Genomic DNA, 14595 nt, shown 5'->3' with positions numbered 1-14595 from the left:
ATTATTATTTTTTATTTACTCATTTTAGAAAGGAGAGAGAGAGGAGAGAGAGACAGAGAGAAGGGGGGAGGAGCAGGAAGCATCAACTCCCATATGTGCCTTGACCAGGCAAGCCCAGGGGTTTTGAACTGGCAACCTCAGCATTTCCAGGTCGATGCTTTATCCACTGTGCCACCACAGGTCGGGCCATCAGTGTGGTTTTGATACTTACTGTGTAGTTATTGATGCTACTTTCAAACTGATTGATCAATAAACCTTTGTAGTAGAAGAAATTTGATTTTTTAAAGTCTTAAGACTAAACATTTTAGAAACAAAAGAATGCTAAGATATGGTTGCCAAAAGGCATGTTTAAGATATCTACCAGTTAATTCAGTGCTCTGAAGTGCTGAAGAATCTGTTAAAGAAGAAAAAAGGGTGTTAGTACTTAGCCTAGGCCTTTTTAAATCTGAGGCCAGAGCTGGATGAGCTCATTTAACAAAAGAGTTTTCAAAGTAGTTTCTGGAACTTCCATGTTAGCCTGAGAGGTGAAGAACTCTAGGTGAGTGATTTGTGCTTTGACTGTGTTAAATTGGGAAGACTTTATGGAAAGAACTAAAATCTAGGTCCTTAGTTGGGGATGGGGAGCAAAAGGCATTGAGGTCTATCAGTTGAAAGTTTATCAGATTACTGGTATTACAAGGAACTGTGTCACATTGAGTCACTGCATTTGATTTAGATCTTGATTACCTAAACTCTGATTTCTAATACTGGAGTGGTGCCTAGTTACAATACTGAGGGATGGAGACCTACATTGCCACTCTTTGAAAGGACTTTAAGTTTGTTAAATATTTCTCTATGAACCAAATACTAATATGAGAGAAAGAACTCTTAAATGATTTAAACATTTTAGCCTGACCTGTGGTGGCGCAGTGGATAAAGCGTCGACCTGGAAATGCTGGGGTCACCGGTTCGAAACCCTGGGCTTGCCTAGTCAAGGCACATATGGGAGTTGATGCTTCCAGCTCCTCCCCCCCTTCTCTCTCTCTGTCTCTCTCTCTCCTCTCTCTCTCTCTCTTTCCTCTCTAAAATGAATAAATAAAATAAAATAAAATAAAATTAAAATCTTCAAAAAGAAAATAAAGATATATAAAGGAATTTGGGAAATCCCTTGATCCAATTCTTCAAAAAAAAAAAAAGATTTAAACATTTTAAATTCCAGAATATGAATAACAGTATTTTATCCTTCACTGTCATTTTAATGTGACTTTAGTTTTTCAAAGGAAGTCTGCAATTGTGCACCTGCCTGTTTGCCTTCTATACTTCTTGGGAACACGAATCATATCTTACTCATCTTTGCATCTGGAGCAGATAGAAATACTGTTCCATTTGATTAGCATCTCAATGGTTTTTCAATGAATGAACATGTGAAAGAAATAGTGCTTTGTTTGAAAAGTTGTCCTAGTGGTACTTAATTTTTTTTAAACACAAATTTATGTATTTTTCTAAAATGTCCTTATTATATTTTATATATAAACATATTTAATACTTATTTTGGATTCATTGAGGTTCTCTTGTGGAAAAAAATATTCCTGTTGCTTCATCACTTAACAAATTAAATTATTAAAGAATTAAAATTCTGCATTAAAATAAAAATGTTTTTATAGAGAACAGGACAGCAGATCCTGGAGGGAAGGGAGGAAGGCATTGAGGGGAGGGAGCATGGGGGGGCCGAGAGGAATAAGGGAGTGGGGGGAGATATATTCAGTGGGACACTTGAATCTATGTAAATACAAATTAAAATAAAAAATAAAAATGAAAAATAAAACAAAAAAATAAGAATAAAACTTTTTGTGCTGGCTGGATGGCTCAGTTGTTAGAGCATCCTCTTGAAGCACAGAGGTTGTGGGTTCCATCCCAGTCAGGGTACATACAGGAACAGATTGATGTTCCTGTCAGTCTATGTCTATCTCTCCACTCCTCTCTTAATAAAAATAATAAATAAAAAAATTTTAAACTAAAAATAAATAAATCTTCAAATTTCAGAATATTTATGAGTAAAGTAGAATTTACTAATACAAGTTTGCTTAGAAGTTCTCAAATAACTGGTTGCCCTAGAGTTAAGGGTCGGAGTAATAAAGAAAGAAATTCTACACATTTATTACTTTTACAATTAGATTTCACTTAGGTGACATTAGAAAGCTTCATTGTATTATTTTTCTTTAAAATATTTTTATTTTAAAATTACAATTGATGTACAATATTATATTAGTTTCAGGTGTACAACTGCATGATTAGACAGTTATATGATTTACAAAGTGATAAATCTAGTACTCATATACCATACATAGTTATTACAATATTATCAATTATATTCCCTATGCTGTACAATACATCCTCATGACTATTTGATTTGTTTTTTGTGCGATCTTTTGAAGGGTGACATTAGTTAATGTTACAAAGATTTCAGCATATCATTCTATAATGCATCATATGTATATTGTGTTGTGTGTTCACCCCAAGTCAATTCTTTTCATCACCATTTGTCCCCAATTTAGGCTTTCCTACCTTCTGCCACCTCTCTTTCTCACTGGTTCTGTAATCACCATACTATTGGTCTGTTTGACTTTGTTTGCTCAATTTCTTCATGTTTTTCACCCAGCCCCACCCACTCTATCCCCAGCATCCTCCCTCTGACAGCTGTCAGTCTGTTCTCTGTATCCATGAGTCTGTTTCTGTTCTGCTTGTTCATTTTTTTAGATTCCACATGTAAGGGAAATCATCTGGCATTTGTCTTTCTCTGTCTGACATATTTCACTCAGCACAATATCTTCTAGGTTCATCCATATTGTTGTAGATGACAAGATTTCGTTCTTTATTTATTTATTTACTTATTTAATGAGAGGAGGGGAGGCAGAGACAGACTCCCAAATGCTCCTGACAGGGACCCACCCAGCAAGCCCAGTAGGGGGCGATGTTCTGCCCATCTGGGACCATCTTTTTTAGCGCCTGAGGCAGGGGCCATAGAGCCATCCTCAGTGCCTGGGGCCAACTGACTCCACAGCCATGGCTGAAGGAGGAGAGAAGAGAGAGAGAGAAGAGAGAGGGGGGAGGAGTGGAGAAGCAGATGAATGCTTCTCCTGTGTGCCCAGGACATCACATGCTAGGCCAACACTACCACTGAGCCAACTGCCCAAGGCCTCATTCTTTTTTATGCCTGAGCTGCACTCCATTTTATATATGCACCACTTCTTTTATTTTTTGACAGATAGAGACAGACAGGAAGGGAGAGAGATGAGAAGCATCAATTCTTCGTTGCGTCACCTTAGTTCATTGACTGCTTTCTCATATATGACTTGACATGGGGGGCGCTACAGCAGAGCGAGTGACCCCTTGCTCAAGCGAGCGACCCTGTGCTCAAGCCAGATGAGCCTGTGCTCAAGCTTGTGACCTCAGGGTTTCGAACCTGGGTCCTCTGCATCCCAATCCAACACTCTATCCATTGCGTCACCACCTGGTCAGGCTATGCACCACTTCTTTATTCATTTGTCTATTGATCAACACTTAAGTTGCTTCTATATTGTGGCTATTGTAAATAATGCTGCATTGGACATATGAATGTTTAATACATGTCTTTTCAATTTAGTTTTGGGTTTCTTCAGATAAATACCCAAAAGTAGAATTGCTGAATCCTTTGTCTCTTGTTATTACCTCTGTTTTGAAGTCTATTTTGTCTGGTATAAGTATTGCTATCCCAGTGTATTTTGTTTGTTTGATTTCATTTTCATGAAATCTTTTTTTCACCCCTTTACTTTCAGCCTGTGTGTGTCTTTCAGTCTGAAGTGAGTCTTTTGTAGACAGCATATGTAAGGTTCTTGTTTTGTTATCCATTCAGCCACTATCTTTGATTGGAGTATATAATCCATTTGCATTTAAAGTAATTGTTAATAGGTATGTTGCTATTACCATTTTATTATCCATATTTTTTTAATCTTTTTTTGTCTTAAAGAAGGCCTTGTAACATTTCCGGTAAACTGGTTTGGTGGTGATCAATTCCTATAGCTTTATCTTGTCTGGGAAGCGATTTGTCTGTCTTTTGAGTCTAAATGGTAGTTTTGCTGGGTAAAATAGTCTTGGTTGTAGGTCCTTGATTTTCATTACTTTGAATATTTTATGTCAGTCTCTCTGGCCTGCACAGTTTCTGTTAAGAAATCAGCTGATGGTCTTATGAGAGCTCCTTGTAGATAACTAACTGCTTTTCTCTTGTTGCTTTTAAGTATTTCTTTGTCTTTAACATTTGGCATTTTAATTATGATTATTCTTGGTGTGGGCCTCTATAGGTTCATCTTGTTGAGACTCTCTTCAATTCCTGGACTTGTGTGTCTCTTTTTGTTCCCAAGTTAGGGCATTATTCTATCATTTTTTCCAAATAAGTTTTCAATCCCATGCTCTTTCTCTTCTCCTTCTGGAACCTCTGTCATACAGTTGTTGGTATTCTTGATGTTGTCACAGAGTCCTCAGAAACTATTCTCATTTTAGAGGTTTTTTTTTTTTTTTTTGCTCTTCTTACTGGGTATTTTCTGCCACCTGATTTTCCAAATCTTTGATTTGATCCTCTGCTTCATTTTTCTACTGTTGATTCCCTGCAATGTAGTCTGCATTTCAGTTAGTGTATTCTAGGTTTCTTACTGGTTCTTTTTTATGTTTTTCATCTCCATTTTTATGTTTCCTATCTTTTTGTTGAAGTTCTCACTAAGTTCCTCTATTCCACTAAGTTCAATGAGTATCCTTAAAACTAGTGTCTTGAACTCTGCATCTGGTAGATTGCTTGTCTCTGTTTTGTTTAGTTCTTTTTCTGGGGTTCTTTTCTTTTATTTGGGACATGTTTCTTTGTCACTTCATTTTGGCTGCCTCCCTGTTTTGTTTCTATGATTAGACAGAGATGCTACATTTCCTGGTCTTGGTAGTATGGCCTTATGTAGTAGGTGTCCTGTAGGTCCCAGTGGTGCAGCCTTCCTGGTCACCTGAGCTGAGCACTCCAGGTGTACCCTTCATGTGGGCTGTGTGCTGTTGGCACATCATTGGAAGTGATTTACCCCCCCAAGCTGATTAGCTGCAAGGGCTGGCCACTGCCGCTTTGAAGGATCAACTGTGTAGGGGTCAATTCCATGGAACAAACTCATTTTAGTGGGGCTCAGGTATCTGTTGAGTGTGTTGCTTGTGAAAGTGGTTGGGGTGGGACTTCAGCATGCTGCCTACCAGCTGCACTGGCTCTGGGTCCTCCCAGGAGGTGTGGGCCAAGGTCAGTCGCTGCCTGTGTCCTGCCTGGGACCAGCTGGCATGAACTACAGAGTAATCTGCAGATGGTTGCTACTTATTCTGAGTTGGAGGTACCCAGGAGAGGCTAAGCTGTGAATCAAAGCTGGCTGCCACTGGTGTTGGACCTGGGACCACATAGCGAGATACGGATCAGGGTATGTAGAGTCCAAATGATGCTTGTTTGAGAGATTTTTTAGAAAAGTCAGCAGCATAAGCCAAGACAGGCCGCTCATATGGAAAAGCCACTAAAAGCAGCTTGGATGGGTCCACAAGTTAGTGGTGTAGTGTCTGGGAATCACCAGGGTGGGGCAAATGGTGTGAGATAGATTAATGGAGACTAAGAGACTCAGATATGGTAACTGCCTGCCAGCTCTGTGAGGGGAGGACTCAGCAAAGGAATAGCATCTCCCGCTTTTGTCTGGGAGAAAGCTGCCCCTTTAGACCTCGTCTTTTTGTATTCCCTTTTTTTTTTTTTTTTTTTTTTTGCGAGGTGGGGGAGAGTACAGACCCGGACAGACAGACAGGAAGGGAGAGCGATGAGAAGCATCAATTCTTCATTGCAGCTCCTTAGTTGTTCATTGATTGCTTTCTCATATGTTCCTTGAACTGGGGGGCTCCAGCCAAGCCAGTGACCTTTGAGCCTAAGCCAGTGACCATGGGGTCATGTCTGATTTCACGCTCAAGCTTGCACTCAAGCCGAGAATCTCAGTTCAAACTGTGTCACTGCCTGGTCAGGCTAGCCCTTGTCTTTATGCCAGACAATTCAGTTCTTCCCCATATATCTCTGGCACTGTTTGATTTGCTGCCCGCCCTCCCCAACACTAAAGCTCAGAGTGAGTCAGAGTTAGTTTGTCTATGGTTTCTTTAAGAGGAATGCCTGGGACTCTAGGAACCCTCTGTGTCAGTCAGCCACAATCTCTGCTGGTTTTTATAGCCAGAAGTTGTGGGGACTTCTCTTTGCAGCATTGAACCCTGGGCTGAGAGCCTTTTGTGGGCTTGGGAGCACTGGTTCCTCAGGAGGAACTTCTGCAGTTGAAATCCCACTCCTGAATTTTTTCCCCGCCACATGTGGGTGTGCGACGAGCCATTCCTTCTCCACCCCTCTTACCAGTGTCAATGTAGCTTCTCTATATCCTTAGTTATAGGACTTCCATTCAGCTAGATTTCAGGTAGTTCTGAATGATGGTTGTTTTGTTTAGTTTTGATTTTGATGTGGTTGTGACAGGTTCTGAGTACTTGCTGCCATCTTGACTAGATGCCCATTCATTGCATTTCTTTTTTGTTTTCTTTCTTTTTCTTTTTTTTTGAGAGAGACAGGAAGGGAGAGGGAAGAGAAGCATCAACATGTAGTTGCAGCACCTTAGTTGTTCCTTGATTGCTTTCTCATACGTGCCTTGAGTGGGGTGCTCAAGCTGAGCCAGTGATCCCTTGCTAAAGTCAGCAACCTTGCAATCGTGTTGATGATCCCATTCTCAAGCCGAAGGAGCCTGCACTCAAGCTGGCGGCCTTGGGGTTTTGAACCTAGGATCTCAGCATCTCAGGTTGATGCTCTATCCACTGCACCACCACTAGTCAGGCTCATTGCATTCTTAATCACTAGAAGCTAAATATGACTAATAATACTTTACAGTTCTCAGTTTGACAAGGAGATAAGTGTTAAAATCTCAGAGCTCTAGTCTTCAAAGACATTGTTCGGAAGGAATGGGTTTGATGGCTCTGTCTTGGAATGCTGTGCTCATCAGAGAAAGCTGTTTTAACAGGAAAAGTATGAGTGATGAATGGCTCTTTGGGCCCAGTTCCCAGGAAGACTTGGTAATGTGTAGCATGATGTTTCCGTACCCTGCCTTACTAGGGTGCCCAGGGTTATGATGTTTGCCACAGTACTGAATATGGATTTGAGTTTCCTTTTCTTGTCTTTTTTATAGGCATTTTGGGTTAGTGTTTGATTTCTAGGCAAGTCTAAATCCTTTAGAAGCCAAAACTGTTGCCTGTTTACTAACTCTCCCAGGAACCCCAGTGTTTAACGTGGGTGATAGGAGCAAGGCAAGAGACAGGAAAGACTTCGTTTTCAGCACACTCCTGCAGCATTTCTTTCCCAGTTCTTTTTCGACTTGGCTTTCCTTAATTATTTTAGGGCTTTTATATATGTAATTGAAAGTTCAGAGTTAGAAGACTAGAGAGAGTTCTTTAGCTTTAATGATGGCTTGTTTTTGGTTAAACCATCTGGATGGATTGTGTAAACAATGGGTAGTTATTTTTTTAAGCATGCTTCAAGAAGTTAACTGATATTTAAAGTGAAAAGAAAGTTCTTGGGTAGTTTTGACTACTCATTCTTTTCCTATTTCAACTACAAGACCATAAGGAAAGAATTCATGCTTTCTGCCATTTTGGAAAGTACAGTTCTTGCAAATTTTACACATTGGCAGTTAGTTAAATTACTGCTTGACAATTCAGTAGTACTCTGTTTTGGAGCATGTGGCAATTAGGACGATAGAGTTACATTTTGTGAAAGTTTGAAATATAGAAAGTGACTCACTAAGGTTGCTGATAATAAACAGAACAATGAGTATCTAATATTTATATTACAGATTAATAATCTTTTATTACCTCACCTCTTGGTTACTTTTCCTGTTGATTATTGTACATATAGTTGATAGAACTATTTCTCAATACAGCACTTGGAGCATAAAATTCATGCATTTAGCAATGTAGTCTCCTGGTAAGTGTTGGGAAATCCTCAGATGTCTTTGAAATGCGTACATCAGCTGGTTGTTCCATGAGGATAGGATAGTACAGGAAAAGAATGAATAAAATAAGTTTTAAGGATCTGAAAATGGGCATCATATTACTTCAATAGCAGGTGAAAGAATAGCAAATTTTGTACTGAGGATGTATTTGATTCCTTTAAATATTTACTCAAGTAGTTTTAAATTGTAACTATTATGATAGGAAGTTCATTGTAACTAACTGATCTTAGGCAAGTCATTTGGCCCCTCAGAGCTTCAGTTTCTAAAACTGCATCAGAAATAGAACTGCAATATGAATATTGTCTTCTAATTTTCTGAGTGATTTTTACATAAGTTATGTAATTTACGTAATTTTTTATTTCCCTATCACAACACTCCAATAAAGAAATTAAGATGTAGCCCAATCTGTGGTGCACAGTGGATAGAGCAGGCCCCAGTGTTGCCCGGTCATGCCGCATAAGAGAAACAACGAACAGCTAAAATGAAGCAACTACGAGTTGATGCTTCTCACCTTCTCTATCTCTTTTTCTTTCTCTTTCTCCCTCTAAAAATCAATAAATAAAATCTTTAAAAAAAAAAGTTAAGATATAAAAAAAATAACAAGTGACTTGACTAATATCCCATAGCCCACCTCAAACTAAGTCCTCACTCTCAGTGATGTCATTTGCCAACAATTGGGGCAATTGGACTGCTTCCTCTAAAATTCTAAGAAACTTATTTATTTATTTATTTTATTTTTTACAGAGACAGAGAGAGAGAGAGAAGGATAGATAGGGACAGACAAACAGAAACAGAGAGATGAGAAGCATCAATCATCAGTTTTTCGTTGTGACATCTTAATTGTTCATTGATTGCTTTCTCATATGTGCTTGACCGTGGGAGTTCAGCAGACCGAGTAACCCCTTGCTCAAGCCAGTGACCTTGGGTCCAAGCTGGTGAGCTTTTGCTCAAACCAGATGAGCCCACGCTCAAGCTGGTGACCTGGGGACTCGAACCTGGGTCTTCCGCATCCCAGTCCGACGCTCTATCCACTGCACCACCGCCTGATCAGGCTCTAAGAAACTTTTTTTGAGAGAGGAAGAGAGATGAGCAGCATCAACTCGTAGTTGTAGCACTTTTAAGTTGTTCATTGATTACAACTCATACATGCCTTGATGGGGTCTGCAGCTGAGCCAATGACTCCTTGCTCAAGCCAGCAACCTTGGGCTCAAGCTAGAGACCATGGGGTCATGTCTATGATCCCAGCCCCCAGGGACCCTGCGCTTAAGCCAGATGAGCCCACACTTAAGCCAGTGACCTTGGGATTTTGAATCTGGGTCCTCAGCATCCGGGGACAATGCTCTATCCACTGCGCCACCAGCAGGTCAGGCATTTTTGTTTTACTTTTGATTTTTTGATTTTTGATTTTTTTTTATAGCATATGAGGCACTTTACCATGGCCTATTATATTTGTCTGCTTTTTTCTCAAAGTACATTTTAGGATTACTATTTTAAATGTCTTTTTTGTTGCCCAAAAGTACATTTAAAAAGTTAACAATATAGCCTGACCAGGCAGTGGCGCCATGGATAGAGCGTTGGACTGGGACACAGAGGACTCAGGTTCGAGACCCCGAGGTCGCCAGCTTGAGTGTGGGCTCATCTGGTTTGAGCAAGGCTCACCAGCTTGAGCCTAAGTTTGCTGGCTCGAGCAAGGGGTCACTCAGTCTGCTATAGCCCCCTGGTCAAGGCACATATGAGGAAGCAATCAATGAACAACTAAGGTGTGCAATAAAGAATTGATGCTTCTCATCTCTCTCCCTTCTTGTCTGTCTGTCCCTATCTGTCCCTCTCTCTGACTCTGTCATAAAAAAATAAAATAAATAAAAAATAAAAAAGTTAACAGTATGGAACTTCCATTATTATGATAAGATTTTTAGATTAAATGTTTCTTGTGAGATTTATCTTTTTTTGTTATAGTTTACAAGTGTAAACTCTGAAAATCATTTCAGAAATTTATTTGGGATTATGTCCCATATGTCTTAGGTTGTCTGAATTTGTTTTAAGATGAAGAGAGTTTTTTTTTTCTTTTTCATGAATGATGTTCACAGTAGAATTTTAAATTTTATTGAATAATTTAAAAAGACTAAAAAATACTCTAGTGTGTATTCTTTACATTTTCTTTTGTATTCCTTAAATTTAGGTTTAATTATTAGCATTATAATACTCTACAAAGAAATCTCTTTGAAGAGGACAATTATAATTTTTTAAAAAGTTAAATACTTCAGCCCTGGCCGGTTGGCTCAGTGGTAGAGCGTTGGCCTGGCGTGCAGAAGTCCCGGGTTCGATTCCCGGCTAGGGCACACAGGAGAAGCACCCATCTGCTTCTCTGCCCCTCCCCCTCTCCTTCCTCTCTGTCTCTCTCTTCCCCTCCCGCAGGCGAGGCTCCATTGGAGCAAAGATGGCCTGGGCGCTGGGGATGGCTCCTTGGCCTCTGCCCCAGGCGCTAGAGTGGCTCTGGTCGCAACAGAGCGACGCCCCCTGGTGGGCAGAGCGTCGCCCCCTGGTGGGCGTGCCGGGTGGATCCTGGTCGGGCGCATGCGGGAGTCTGTCTGACTGTCTCTCCCCGTTTCCGGCTTCAGAAAAATACAGAAAAAAAAAAAAAGTTAAATACTTCAATAACTTAAAAATTTATTTATTGACCTTAAAGATGAAGGGAGAGAGAGACAGAAACATCAATCTGTTTCTGTATGTGCCCTGACAAGGGGATATAACCAGCAACCTTTTCGTATCAGGATGATACTCTAACCAGTGGAGCTACCCAGCCAGGGAATACATTAATTTTAACAGTCTAAGAATAAGAACCTTTTTAGATTCTAATGAGAACTGTCTTTCAGTTGCATTATAACCAAAGTCTTGGCCTCAAACATATTGCTTTATTATTATTATTATTTTTTTTTCTTCTTTTCCAAGTGAGAGGAGGGGAGATAAACAGAATCCTGCATGAGCCCTGACTGGGATCCACTGGCAACCCCTGTCTGGTGCCGATGCTTTGCCCATCTGGGACCCATGCTCGCATCCAAGCTATTTTTAGCACCTGAGGTGGGGACTCTGTGAAGCCATCCTCAGTGCCCTGAGCAATGCGCTCAAACCAATCTAGCCATGGCTGCAGGAGAAGAAGAGAGAGAGATGACGTTTCTCTTGTGTGTCCTGACTGAGCATTGAACCTGGGACATCCACACACCGAGCCTATGCTCTACCACTGAGCAAACTGGCCAGGGCTCATATAGCCTCTTAAAAGCATTTAAATTTAAGAACTGAACCTGCTATTTGTCTAAAAGGTTGTATGTATCTTCATATATATTCCTGATTAATAAGTGGTAGACTGATTAGCACTTGAGCTTTAAACTAACTGGGAAAACAACATTTTTTTTTTTTGAGAGGCAAATTTGAGGCTTTAATATTTGGAGCTTAGTTTAGGACTTATCAGTATACTTTGGAAGTTCAAGAAAATGTGTCTCAATTTCTTATTTTCTTGTTTTGTGTGGATTTTGTTTCTGGAATCTGAAATTCTGTCTCATCTCTTTCTGGAAGGAATTCTTAGTTTTTGAGTCAGTGAATTTCTATTAATCGGTTTGTTTAAATAGACGATCTTTGTGAGAACTTGCTCAATTCTTGGTGTATACATATATTTTTAAAGGGCAGGTTAAGTTAGAAGTAAGAAGTTTTTGCCTTTTCTAAGTTTAACTGAAAATAAGATGCTTCCCTACATTATTTTTTAATGAATTTCACCCTCTATGTGGTTAATTCATGATGCCTTTCACAGATGCTGCTGCCCACCATTAAGTCTCTTATCACAGGGCATTTAAAAATGATGCTATGAAATGCACGTTGAGAATCTTTGGATCTCAAATGTACAGAAATGGTATCTAGAGGTCAATTCCTGAGTTAAGGAACTGACAAATGATTATGGCAACTTCAGTCTCTATTATTAGTAAGCCAGAGTTTTATTAGTAAGATATTGTTTATGTTACTTCTTATGCATTTGTAGACTTAACTGCTTGTTGAAAGATTTGTTCTATTGGGGCTGTATATTTCTGCCATTGTGCTAATTTGATTACTTGATTAAAGTCATTCATTAATTGTTTTGGGCTGCATCTATACTTTGAAATTTAGGTCTGTCCCCTGGGTACTATGCACCGAAGATGACATTTCAATTACACACAGCTCCTATTTGTAATGAAGCTTTATGCCTGGGTCCAATTGTTTTGATAATAGTTACTTTAAATATCCATGTGAATGATGATGATTAATATATAGAGGCTAATTTTTCAAATGTACTTCTGTCTTCTCTGGACATTTCTTTAGTATTTGTTTATATTTGTGTTTTGGTTTCTGATTTTAAAATAATTTTCCTTTGTTGTAGGATGAGCAGTTCTTAGGTTTTGGCTCAGATGAAGAAGTCAGAGTACGAAGCCCCACAAGGTCTCCTTCAGGTATGGCCAATTAAGCGCATGGTGACTTTAAGTTTTGTGTGTTAAGAGACTATGGCTTCCCTTTGCTGCCTCTGCATGTAAATGATGGTTTTAAATACTAGGATTGTTTTTTTTTTTCTACATCCTTCCTTTTCCTTCATACTAAGTAAGAAATGCCTTATGAAGTAGACCTCTTTACAGTGCTCTTTTCTGTCAGGCCACTTGTGGTATATTTTTTCTTTTTTCAAGATTTTATTTATTGATTTTATGGGGAGTGACACAAAAAGTAGTTGCTTCACTCTAGCTGTTCATTGGTTGCTTGTCGTATGTGCCTTGACCGGTCAAATCCAAGGTTTTGAACCAGCGACCTCAGCACTCCAGGTCGGCACTCTGTCCACTGCACCACCGTAGGCCAGGCTGAATTATTCTTTATGCTTCTCTATGGGAACCACCTGAGGCATAGGAGGTAGATTTCTTCTTCTTCTTTTTAATAATTTTTTAAATTTTTAAATTAAATTTAATGGGGGGAGGTAGATTTCTGTGGAATGATTGGAAAATCTGGTAGGCAGCCTCAGATTCATGTATTTTGAATTATATGATAGTACATATGACTTTGGGGATAATTTGGTCCTTGTATTTTACAGATAAAATTTGGTCTATTATTCTCAAAAAACTAAAAATAAAATATTAGCACTGTATAAACTATTTTACCTGCTTCTTTAAAGGCAGTATTAAAAGAAAACAAAAATAATATGGGGTATTTCCATTTATAAGCAATATTTTTGTCATTGTTCTCAACAAGAAAATATCTAAAATGTCTTAAAATTCTATACTTTAGCAGTTTTCTTATGGACAGTTCTTAGTGGAAATAACAGTTAATGCTTGCAGGCTTCTTTCCCATATAGAAGATGGCTATGGATCTTTCCTGTCTGTGCTGCTGTTCTGAATTCTTGCATGATTTTCTTTGATTTTATGTGGACAATCTAGTTAAATGATGTTGTTAGCTGTGATTTTTTGCTCTTTGACATTGGCTTAGCTTGTGATGTTTGTTAGCATTTGGGTTTTAAGAGTCATCACATGTTATATAGTAGTCTAATTCAAACACATAAATTGATAATTTTTCCTTTCTCAAATGGTGTTATTGCTATTATAGTTGAGAGGAAATTGGCCAGTAGGATCCTAGTGTCTGTGCCATTTAGATGGTAGCAATATTCTCTTTAATATGTGGTAAAATCTTAAAACTGTATCAGAAAGTGATTTTAGAGATCATTTGGCCTAACCCTTCATTTATAAATGATGAAATGAGGCCCAGAATATATTGTACATGATGAGCAGTGACTTATAACTGAGTTGTGAGTTCTTTGAATGTGTTACAGATTATGGAAGTTGGCAGCAAAGCTAGACTCTTCTCTGTTCTTCTTTTTCAACTTGTCCACCAAAAGCTTCTTTTAAAAGTTAGAAGAGGTCTTGGCACTGGCCGGTTGGCTCAGCGGTAGAGCGTCGGCCTAGTGTGCGGAGGACCCGGGTTCGATTCCCGGCCAGGGCACACAGGAGAAGTGCCCATTTGCTTCTCCACCCCTCTGCCGCGCCTTCCTCTCTGTCTCTCTCTTCCCCTCCCGCAGCCAAGGCTCCATTGGAGCAAAGATGGCCCGGGCGCTGGGGATGGCTCTGTGGCCTCTGCCTCAGGCGCTAGAGTGGCTCTGGTCGCAACATGGCGACGCCCAGGATGGGCAGAGCGTTGCCCCATGGTGGGCGTGCCGGGTGGATCCCGGTCGGGCGCATGCGGGAGTCTGTCTGACTGTCTCTCCCTGTTTCCAGCTTCAGAAAAATGCAAAAAATAAATAAATAAAATAAAATGAGAGGGGAAAACACCCTCAAACATTAAAAAAAAAAACACAATTAAAAAAAAAAGTTAGAAGAGGTCTTCAGAATTAATCAAGCCCTATGAGTGGCCCGGTTTAAGTCTACCATGATGATAAGGAATTTTGTGATGTACTTTAGGTAGGAATTTATTTTGTTAATTCATAACCCTTTCTTGATGGTTTTCTCTTACTTTTTTTCTTAGCTGTTAGTCTATGGTGAATGTTGTCTTGTTTTTTTTG

At 39.5% G+C, this 14595-nt stretch overlaps 1 protein-coding gene across 10 annotated transcripts in view; it reads left to right on the top strand.

Moving 5' to 3' along the window:
• KMT2A (lysine methyltransferase 2A) overlaps positions 1-14595 on the top strand; it is a 112400-nt gene that overhangs the window by 25025 nt on the left and 72780 nt on the right. For all 10 annotated transcript variants that reach the window (XR_010749909.1, XM_066372209.1, XM_066372199.1 and 7 more), the window contains one exon: positions 12445-12514. Coding sequence is in view for 9 of the 10 variants with exons in the window: in XM_066372209.1 (XP_066228306.1) it covers positions 12445-12514 (70 nt within the window). In the remaining variant the exon portion in view is untranslated. The remainder of the gene's footprint in view (positions 1-12444; positions 12515-14595) is intronic.

This window comes from Saccopteryx leptura, chromosome 1 (assembly GCF_036850995.1).
Source record: "Saccopteryx leptura isolate mSacLep1 chromosome 1, mSacLep1_pri_phased_curated, whole genome shotgun sequence".
Classification (NCBI taxonomy): domain Eukaryota; kingdom Metazoa; phylum Chordata; class Mammalia; order Chiroptera; family Emballonuridae; genus Saccopteryx; species Saccopteryx leptura.
This window is presented reverse-complemented; position numbering and strand designations above follow the sequence as displayed.